This window comes from Gekko japonicus, unplaced genomic scaffold (assembly GCF_001447785.1).
Source record: "Gekko japonicus isolate JY-2015 unplaced genomic scaffold, Gekko_japonicus_V1.1 scaffold751, whole genome shotgun sequence".
Classification (NCBI taxonomy): domain Eukaryota; kingdom Metazoa; phylum Chordata; class Lepidosauria; order Squamata; family Gekkonidae; genus Gekko; species Gekko japonicus.
In genome coordinates, this window is record NW_015169196.1 from 613,687 (window position 1) to 625,265 (window position 11,579).

Below are 11,579 nucleotides of genomic sequence, written 5' to 3' on the forward strand. Positions count from 1 at the left end.
GCAGGTACATTTATGGCAACCATTAGGATAAACCTGCAAAGCTTCTGCATCCAGTTCAGCCTTTTAGTGTTCCTGGGTTCAGCTCAAGACCCTTTTATTGCTTCTTAGAATTAGCTGCCTCCTGCCCTAAAAATCCTATGCAGGTGTGCCATCATCACCCGCAAACTATACCCCTCTGATCTGACTGTCATTCTCTTTACTAACTGAATAGGAATGCTCTTTCTATAAATTATCTAGTTTTAAGACCTAGTTACTACTAAAGCTTTAAACCAGTGACTGGATTGTACCCCTTTGGACCACAGCTCTTCTCTTCAAGAGAACGTTTTGCATGGAGGAGCATTCAGTCATGTGATTTGCAGCTGACATAATGAAGCCCAGATACAGGTTTATTCCCTCAAGGAGAATTAGGTCTAGGTGTGGATGTAACACAGACAGGGAAGTTCACACACATGAAATAGCTTGCTAGGCCAACACAACAAATGCGCACAAAGAATAGTATGATACATGTGGGAAAATTGTTACATGCAACAATCACATGTCCATGTGTTTCCCAGCACATACACATACATACAACCATCACACATTTTGATCTGCATGAGGATTTCATGGTATTCTTTTTTTTTTTTTAAGTGTTTGCTATGCAGGCATGTACAATGCATGCCACAACAAAAACCATAATTCGTTTCAGTGAATTCTGCTTCCATTTAACATCTTTAGGATCCCAAATTAATATACAGTGTTGCCAATATACTGCAAAGAAGGATCTATTGGAACCTTGAACAATTAGTAAAATAAATAAACCACAGGAAAAACAAAGTGAAATAAATTGCACACCGGTTTGTTGTTAAATACAGATGCGCAAAATCTAACGCTGAATGACCAGTTTCCTCTGATTCACTCAGAGACTGTGAGTAGTTTGTTCATCTAAAGAATACACATTTGAACATTTATTTGCAGTTTGAACACTTATGGCCAACACATGCCATTTCTTTGATTTGGGCAATCAACATAAAAGAATTATTGATTTTGGCAAATGTTACAAACAATGCTAATTAGGGTGCAAATTTAATGCACAGTTAGCACTGTTGACAGCTAAAAGGCTCGTATGCTCATTTCAATACATTTCCCAGCTTATTTTGCAGACAGTAAGAAACATATGCATGGTCAAAGGCTTACACAAACATAAGAGATGCAATTTTTAAATACAAGTTTTTGTTAATATTATAGAATCTCTTTTGAGGTTTACTCCAGGAAGCATGTGAAACAGACCATTTTAAAAACAATTACAACCCTAATCTTTTGAACTCTGAATGAAAAGCTCCCCCCCCCATTAAGTGCAAGACAAAAAAGCAAGTCCCTTTAAATTTATGAAAAAAATCAGGTCAGATTTCAAATGATTATTAATTATAGTCCTTCTTTAGATGTCATAGTAGTGTCTAGATGAACTCTGAATGAAAAGCTCCCCCCCCCCCATTAAGCGCAAGACAAAAAAAAGTTCCCTTTAAATTTATGAAAAAATCAGGTCAGATTTCAAATCATTATTAATTATAGCCCTTCTTTAGATGTCATAGTAGTGTCTAGAGTTCAGGGAAATGAAAAACATTCTGCATTGGAAAAACATTCTGCATTGGGGCTCAAAGAAGCCTAATTTATTTCACGTTAAAGTCACTGGAAAAGATGCTGGGAGAGAGTTATGAATGCCCCAGCTGGGAAGCTGATATGCTCAATGTGTGCAATAATGTTTACCTGAACATTGTGACAAAGTGTCCCCACCAGGAGTTCTTTCCCAGGTAATTACTTTTGCCTTCCAGAAGAAACTATTCTCACCTACACAGTTTTAAGCTATCAAAATCAATGGCAATCAGATTGTACATCTACATTAACTAACTTGGTTTGGGACAGGATATGGTCTTCCCCATCTATCACATCACGTCCTCTCAACATCCAAGCTCAAAGTTATAATCTATTGACAAGGTGGTACCTTACCCCAGCTAGATCACACAAAATTTCTAACCAATATTCATCCCTTTGTTGGCAGTCCTGTGGGGAAGAGGGCACCTTTTTACACTGCTGGTGGTCTTGTATTAAAGTTCAACCTTTTTGGTCTAAGATTCTTATGTATATTAATAATACCACAGGTTATGATCTTCCTCAGCTCCCAGAATTTATCTTATTAGATCTATGGTGTGACTCACATATACTGAAAATTCACTGTGAACTAATTTCAATCCTACTAACAGCAGCAAAGGTTGTTATAGCAAGTAACTGGAAATCCACCAATAAACTGTCAGTTTCATACTGGTATTCGAAAATATGGAATTACTATGCAATGGACAAAATTTCCGATAAAGTTGTAAAATATAATGTTTCTAGTCCTAACCACTCTGAATTTCAGTTGAAATTGTTTCCTTTCTTATAAACAGTTTTTAACAATGGTAATTTATCTTGTTATTCTGTACCAAAGAAATATTAAGAGGTTTTTCATATTATGTAATTTGAACTGCATCAGTTTATTAGTTCTTCGTTATTATGATGTTTTTCATATATACATGTTTACTTGTTAAGTTATAAAACTCAAAATAAAGAAAAAATAATTTTAAAATGTTTAAGAATGGCACAGTTGCTGGCTCCTCCCATAATTTGGATTCCACACACAGCTCCAATAACATTTGAACAACAGAATTTCATGGGGGGAGGGGTATATTACCCGGCAAAGTTCCCCATGAGCCCTTCATGATATTTTGTTCAGCCACAGTGGGATGCTTTAACCACATTCCTGCATTAAAGGAGAAATCAGCCCCAGAAGTCCAACTCAAGGTCTTAGCATAATTGTCTTGATCTCACAGTCATTGGGCAGTTATAATACTGTTGTCTCTAAGCACTCCAAACATGCTACTTAGTCACTAGGTTTGTTCAGGTTTGAAGACAAGATGCTTAAAGCTAGGAATACAATAAAACAAACATGTCAGCATCAGTTTTGGCATGCAGGAGCTGCATTATAATCTGTCAGAAGCTCGTAAGTCAAAATAAACCCATGGGTAACCAAATCTTCAGGTTAAAACTGAGAAAAGAAAACATCAAGTTAGGACAGGATGTAGCATAGAAAGAACCAAAGGTGCATACTTTGGCCTGGTTCAGACATGCAAAAGGAAGAGGTGGCAGTGATCAGAGCCCTGAGGTGGTAGAAGGGACTGTCCCACTTCATGCTGCAGGTGATAGATTCTGGCTTTGAATATTCCTTTACATAAAAACTCAAATAGAAAACTAGGAATGCATGGAGAATGCTTCCCGCTTCCCTTTGTGTACTGTGCTGGTTTCCCATTTCTATGATATGGGAGCATTCCCAAATGTGATTGTTCACCATCAGTCTGTTATTCTATCACCTCATTCCCTTGCATATGTGAACCAGGTCTACGACAGCATTGAGAAGTTAGGCAGGTTGTAGAAAGGTAAAACAGAAAAGGAAGGAAGGCTCTATAAAATCATCATACATAGTAAATCTACAAAAACCAGGAACACTGCAGAGGCAGAGTGTCCGGTCTGTTCAGGTTGTTTTGAAATTAAGGGTGCCTAGCAAGGTGCTCGGGTTTGATGAAAACTCAAGAGTAACAGTATGAATGCTCCAAACCAGACAACAAATTGGCAAATAAGTTCCATTCTAACTAAATGAAGAATATTACACATGGGGAAAATTCCCCCCCCCCTCAAGGGTCTGTGTCTATTCAGGAAAGAGAATTTGAGGTTGGAAGACATGAAGTTGACTGATACTGAATCAGACCATTGGTTGCCTAGGATCAGTATCCTCAACTCAGACTGGCAGCAGCTCTAGAATTTCCAGCAGAGTTCTTTCACATCACCTACTACCGGATCCTTTTAACTGGAGATGCTAGGGATAGAATCTGGGACCTCCTGCTTGCCAAACAGAGGCTCTGAGACATGGCCCAGGAGGTACACCTGAAAATAAATCAGTATATTTCAGTTTCATATTTCAGAAGGAGAATAAATACTGGTATTTGATGGTATTTGGTGCCTCCAAGTATTGTTTTGGGATTTGGTTTCAGGTTTTTCTGGGGTTCTGGAATCTGGGTTCCATTATTCCTTACAGGGGCTTTTTCCAGGGGGCTGGAGAGACTGTTTTTCAACCAAATGACTTCAAAACTGCAGGGGAGCTAGTGCTGCCTGTCCACGAAAAAGTAAGAGTCCAGTAGCGCCTTAACAAAATTTGTGGCAGGGTATGAGCTTTTGTGAATCACTGCTCACTTCTTCAGATACAACTAGAATGCGAGTCCATCAGTCCTATATATTGGAAAGTGGAGTGATTTTAGATGCCAAATGGCATTAGCAGGCAAATGACAATAGAAGGTGTGATTGGATTAGGTGTGATATTCAGAGCGGTAGTCGGTGTGGAGAAATCAGCACTCGTAATGAGGAAATCTAGGTCTCAAATCCAATTTCCAATATATAGGACTAATGGCTCGTATTGAGGAAATCTAGGTCTCGAATCCAATTTCCAATATATAGGACTAATGGACTCACATTCTAGCTGTATCTGAAGAAGTGAGCAGTGTTTGTTAGTCTTTAAGGTGCTACTGAACTCTTGCACTTTACCACTACTCATTTTGATCTGTCCAGTAAAGACACCCAGGTTTCAAGTTAATTGAACCAAGGTGAATTGGACTAATTCTACAGGCCCCTGAAAAAGGTGCTCTATGCTTGGGTCACCCAGGCTGGGAGCAGCCTTCCCTGGCCCGGGTGAGACTTATGTCAGCTGTGAGCCTCTGTTTGGGTCTGGGCAACATTTATCCCAGATATGAGATGCCATCCTATTGCCTGGGAAACCTGTAAAAGGGAAAAGAAGCAGGCCTGAGATCCTTAAAATGCCAGCCCTGGATATTCCTGAACACTTCCGGAAATATATTGTACCCAGCTACCAGTATTCCCGAGATTCCCAAAGACCGTTCCAGATACCCAGATATTCCCAGAAATACTGATACGGTAATTTTCAGGTATATATTCAGACCAGATATATCCAAGTGCTGGTGGCCTTCTTCCTCTGCCTTCACAATATCTTCAGAAGGGAGATAATAATTTTGGTCTAACTTGCAGGGCTGTGGTCATGAAAACAAAATACATGAAGTACTTTGGACACTGAAAGTGCTCTGCAAATGACCATCAAGTTTTCACTCCATCCTTAAAGTTTGGTTTCCTGGATTATCTAACACTAAGCTTTCAGGGACTTGATAACCAGACCAATTCCTATGTCCACCCATTCCCGTTTCCCTTTAACTGACTCTAAATTACTTTGAACATTCTATGCTCCTGGAGCACCCTAGAGCAGGGTGTGTGTGTGTGTGGGGGGGTATTTTTCTTTTGGTTAAATTACAAAATCACATTTTTCTTCATACTTGGGAAGTCCCCCAAGTACATAAAAAGTCTTACCAGGTATGTGGGTGGCCTGGTTTTATTGCTTCTGTGATTGGCATAAACCACACAGTTTATCATTAAGTGTTTAGTTACATGATCATATAAAAAGGCATCTTTTTAACAGAAGGTCCAGGGGCTACGTTTTCAATGGGGAGACTGATGAGGGCTAGATGACTTTTCCCCACTTCCTTTTTAGCCATTTTCCAACTGAAAAAGCTATCCCAATCCCATCTAGAGAAAACTCCCAGGTACCCATATTTTTCCTCCAGTGGGGGTGAAAGTGGTATGAGGGGAAGCAGCGGGGAAACAGTAGAGAAGGAAATGGTTATACGGTTCCCCTCCACCCACACCACCTATCCTGGCATCCTTCTCTTCCTTGAAAAACCAGTTGCAGCAGCTACATTTACAAAAGAAAAAAATGTATCTTAATATCATAATGGAACTAACTGTGATGTGTAGTTCTACACATAGTAATGATAATAAAGACAGTACTTCCTCTAAAATGGACGGGCTGACAGGTGGGACTTCCATGGGTGAGCCTCCTGTGAACCCATGGGGGAGAAGAAAGAAGCCCTTTGGTGGGGGGTGGAATGAGAGGAAAGTGTGGCAGGAGAGGCTGTAGCGGCCTCACTTTGTGGAGCAGTCAAGGAAGCAGTTCTGAGTTCTGTGAGGGAGAAAGGGAGCTAATAAACATTTTAAATAAATAAATAAAGGAATTCCCTAGTGTCAGCCAAATTGCCTTATTCACGGCCTTACTAGTTTGCTTCTTTTTCAGAACTGCACTGCACTTACCTTATTGACAGGAATGATGTTTTTCACATTAAAGTAGAATCCAAAATAAACCATATTAAAAACTCCATGGCGTCCCAGGGTGGCAGGTAACCCTTTGTTGAGCCCCTGGAGTCCGAACCCATTGGCTTGAATAATCTGCTGAGCTTTGGCAAAAGAGGATGGTTGCTGTATGAACAAAGCAAAATGCACAAGGTGCTTATATACACACACACACACAATTTACAAACTTATTTCAAAATGAGAACTAGTAGAGTGTCAGACTAGGATCTGGGAGACCCAGGTTTGAATCCCTACTTTGCCTCGAAAAGGACAGTGACCTTGGGCCAGATGCTAGGGTGGTCAATAGGCCTAGAGGAAATGTTCTGTCCCTTTAATAGAAGCTTACTGTGTGGAAATGAGCAATTGAAGCTTTTCACGGCATCGAGGCAGAGAACATCACCAGGTAAATAACATCCTATTAAGCCTCTATTAAAAGGACAGGACATTTTTCGCCTGGCATTTTGGCAAACCTACCAATCACTGTCTCTCCACTTAAACTACCTCATAGGGTTGTTGTGAGGGTAAATGGAGGGAGAGAGAATGATGTTGTAAGCTAGGCTGGGTTCTCATCAGAGAGAAAAGCAGACATAAATAAATATATGAAATCTGATGACTAACCAATATTGTGAAGACGATTGTACTCTGTATTAAAAATGGAATATTTATCAGGATATATATTTATTATTTATTTATATATTAATTCCCACAATCTCAGGAATGCAGGGTTGTGGGCGATGTACATCACTCATAAAAACATCAAGGTAAAACAGTTAAAACATTAATAAGCTATTTCAAACAAAAAGATGGTATATATCAGCTTGTCCCATTACAGACTGCAGACCACTTCATGGGCGGGGGGGGGAGGGTAAAACAAATATGGAAAGTAGCTGGGGCACAAAGGGTGCCAGTTATGATGGAAACCTTTGCTGACCTCAACCAAAGGCCTTGCGGAACATCTCTGCCTTACAGGCCCTGCAGAATTGCATAAGGTCCAGCAGGGCCCTGATGGTATTTGGCAGATGGTTCCACCTGGTTGGGGCCAGGACCGAAAAGGCCCCAGCCCTGGTCGAGGACAGCCAGATAGCTTGAAGAGCATAGTGCTCTTCCAGGGACATAGTGGAAGAGACGGTCCCGTAGATATGTCGGTCCCTGACCGCTCAAGGCCTTGTAGGGCAATACCAAAACCTTGAACTTGACTCAGTATTCTACTGGAAGCCAGTGTAGCTGGCACAGCACTGGATGTATATGTGCCATCTGTGGCATTCCCGTCAGGACTCACACCACTGCATTCTGGATCAGCTGGAGCTTCCGGGTCAGTTTCAAGGGCAGGCCAGCATACAGGGAGTTACAGCAGTCTAGCCTGGAGGTGACTGTTGCATGGATTACTGTGGCTAGGTCGGGTTATGACAGGAAGGGGGCCAATTGTCGAACCTGGCATGACCTGGGCCTCCATATTCAAGGCGGAATCCAAAATCACTCCCAGATTCTTGATGGACTGCACCAGTGTCAGTGGCACCCCATCAAGAGCAGGCAGCCTATATCCCAACCAGTGCTCCCTCTAAGCTGTGGAGTCTTGTATGTTAAGAGGTATCTGGAGGACACACTTTCCCCCAGCGCAACCCTCTGTCCATGAAAAGTCCTTAGACGAAGGTAGTGATTCAGCTCTAAGGCTTTATTAAAGGTTCAGAACAACTTTAGCCGGCTTGCAGGCCGGTTTATATTCCCTGAAAACCCCACACCCAAAACATCCCCCCACTCCCGTGATTGGTTATTACAGTGGCCGAGAATTCCATAGGCTCTCAGCCTGGAGCCTAGCCTTCCGATTGGAGCAGGCTAGGATCCGTGTCATCCATTGTGTGTCTGAGTGAAGCTCGGAGGTTTCACCCGACCGTGTGGAGACCTTGCCTTGAACGTGGTCTGATATGAGTACATTACAGTCCCTGATCTTGGAGAAATGAGGTAAGCCACTGAAGGGCCGGCCCCCATACTCCTATGTCGGCAAGGCGGTGGGTCAAAAGGTCATAGTTGACCATGTTGAATGCTGCTGTAAGATCTAATAATAATGGCAGCACCAACTCGTCTCAATCCAGCTGCTTGCGGAGGAAGAGGGAAAAGATGTGCTTGTAGTATTTGTCTAGTCATATTCTTTTCTCTTCTGAACTCTAGTTATCATATTTGCTTATCACAGAGAAATGATAATATTACATGAATGGGTGCAGTAGAATGCCCATCAGTTAGGGGGGTGTCCCCACAAAAGGGTCATAGTTGTTTCCACTGGTTTAATGGGAAAGGCATTTCCCATTTCCCTTGCTCATCTTCCCTTTCCCACCCCTCATCTCCATTTATGACGAAACTTTAAAGGACTGCACCCCAGGCACCATCAATTTCAGGCAGATAAAAAGAAAGTACCCTTATTTTATAGGCAATTAAAATTCTCACTTGCAGAGCAGGAATAGACAGGTGTGCATCAGTACATGAGTGAGATTTCCTTTCCTTTCTCAGGATCCTGGAGCAATGTGTGTGTCTGTGCTTGAGTGTGCAGGCTGGGGAACTAATCGGAGAACTAAATGCTTTCTATGTTCTGTTTCTTTCAACATTCTCTCCTAATCTAGCTGAGTTCATGTATTAAAAACCTAGAGAAAATGTGTTTTAAACTATGTACAACAGTAAAACAAAGAGGATGGGAGATGAAGAAGCAGGATTAAGTTCCCTTACCTGTGTGCTCTGTTATTGTTTAAAAACAGAACTCCTGCTTTATATGTGAATTGGCCATTATACATTTCACATACACACCAAGTGCAGCATTTTAAAATAAAATAAAGCTGCTTGGGAGATTTTGGACCCTACCGCTATGGTGTTTTCTGGTAAAGAGAGATGCTCTGCTCCTTCATTGTCACTAATCAATCTCACACTTCTTTAATGTGTGCTTTTGTTCTTTAAAGACATTGGGGAGGTAGAGCTGTAAGTCTCTGGGTGATTTCCCACAAGTGCTGCTCCGCGCTCACTCTTCTCTTTGGCCCGATGGTACGTGTCAATTTCACACAAGCTGCTGCGCGACCGCATTTTGCCCCGCAGCTTCATGCGATTTTCCCCGCCTCTTCTCAATCCTGTTTTTTGAGGACTGAGTAGACGCGGGGGAAATCGCACGAAGCTGCGGGGCAAAATGCGACCGCACAGCAGCTTGTGTGAAATTGACACGTACCATCAGGGCAAAAGGGAGGAGTGAGCGCACGGAGTAGCACTTGTGGGAAACCCTACCCCTGTTTCTACTTCCCCAGTCTCATCAGCCTTGCCTACCCGAAAAACATTTGCCTTGTTATTTACAGGGCAGCCAGACACACGTCTTATTGCAGGAAGTCTTTGCTTCTGTTCTCCCCACATCTTCCCTGCGCACCTGTTGGTGAGTGTAAGCACATCTTTGTCCCTGCCTAACAGCACAGCCTCAGATAACAAAACAGCTCATGCAACGACAATGACCATGCATATAGAGAATCAGAAACCCCTTCCAAATCTGGTGAGAGTACACTGAAATGCTGTTCACATAAACACTAATTGACAAAATTCTGTTTGGTGGGAAGATGGAATAATTTGTTTGGGTTGGATGTTGTTCTTGTTAGGCACATAACTGCCAACTCACTTTCTCCCCTCTGAAATCCGACTGCTAGGAAAACAAAACAATACACCAAAAGGACAGAATAAATACCACATTGGAAGAGTTTCAGTCATTTCCAAGCATGAGGAATTAATTTGCTTGGATTTGAGTCACTTAGGCATGGTACAGATGGGATCTTGATTAGAAAATTTCCAGCTGTACATCTCTACCAATAATGAGGGATGCTTCACCTGCTATATTATCACACAATCCCCTCCCCCCGATAATTGATAAGTTCAACACACAAATCATACGAATGTGGGTGGGTGTGTCTAAGTGTCTGTGAAGTAACAAAATCTATTCAAGTCATGGCTGATGTATTGATTATTTTAGAATTCAGTGCTACCAAGGGCATGCAAATATTTAACACATCTTCTTGTGGGAAGATTCAAGGCACAAAAAGAGGGAAATGGAGCTGCCCTGATCACAGCAGCTGTAAATTCTTCTGGCAAGGTGGGTTCTTAGTCAAAGGTCTATAGGGTAGGCTTGCCTAGTCCTGACTGCACCTGTTTTTTTAACGGCTAAGGAATCATTAGATACAAGCATTGCCCAGGTGATTCGGCCTGTCTTCTCATCCTCTCTTTTATATAGCAAGTATGGCTCCAGCTGCCAAAATTACTGCCATACCACAGGAGCAGAAGATAACATTCCTGTAGATTAACTCATCAGCTCCTTAGGGGAAGTGAATGCTCTGTTGGCGATACATAGTACTTACAAAGGACGTTTTGGTTGAACAACAGTAAAGCCATGTCCCACTGGGTGCTGTTTTAGCAAGAATCAAGCAAAGTTTTTTTAGGTGGAGGGATGTGCCACAGCAATTGAAGTGTCCCCATAAGACACTTGTCTATGAGTGCAGATGAACTGGCACAACGTAGTGGCTAAGAGGATGAGGTTGAGCAGTGATCCAAGAGACTCCCCACTTCCAATCTGACCTCCTCTCCCACAGTCTCAGTGTCCCCCCCCCAATAATGTGTAGCTAATAAAAGCAATAGGGAGGTAGTAAAAGAGAACTGTTCAGTAAAATATAATTATTCAAGAAGGCTCTTTTCATAAAAGGAATGAGATAGTAGTTTTAACATCTGAAAAATGCAATTTTCTCTTTGTACTGTTCATTTTATTTTACTGTTATTATTTGATAGTTTTCTAATACTGTAACCCAGTTTCATTGCACAGTTTATTGGATGTATTATACTTGTCTTTATTGCACTGATTTCAATTTCTGTAATCCATCTTTTTTTTTTTTTTGGCCCCCCGGGGGGGATTTTTTATTTCATTTTTTAATAGACTACAAACTACTATGAAAAATTGGGAAGGGGTGACTACATCTAGGGAGAAAGGAAATAAAACCACAACTAACTAAAACCCTAAGTATAGGAGATCATAACAACATCTTATATAAATGTTAATCTTAAATTGCTAGTATTACTTTGAACATAGTCGACTATGCTAATTTTTGTATCTTTTTATCCAATGTTTTATCCATTTAAGAGAACCCCCAGAGCATCCCACAATAAAACTAAAGTTTAAAGGCACAGTACAGAGTCCTTCAGCCTTCATTTCTTATATTTTCTAATCCTCAGTTTGTATGTGCACTTGGGGGCAGCTGCCCCCTTATCAGAAAGAGAGTCCTCGTTGGAAAACACAGAGTCCAATTCGCCACTGGATTTGCTGT

At 41.5% G+C, this 11,579-nt stretch overlaps 1 protein-coding gene across 1 annotated transcript in view; it reads right to left on the reverse strand.

The window, feature by feature from the left end:
• SLC25A21 (solute carrier family 25 (mitochondrial oxoadipate carrier), member 21) overlaps positions 1–11,579 on the reverse strand; it is a 179,390-nt gene that overhangs the window by 4,793 nt on the left and 163,018 nt on the right. Inside the window, exon 7 of the mRNA XM_015416318.1 lies at positions 6,217–6,381. Coding sequence (XP_015271804.1) covers positions 6,217–6,381 — 165 coding nt within the window. The remainder of the gene's footprint in view (positions 1–6,216; positions 6,382–11,579) is intronic.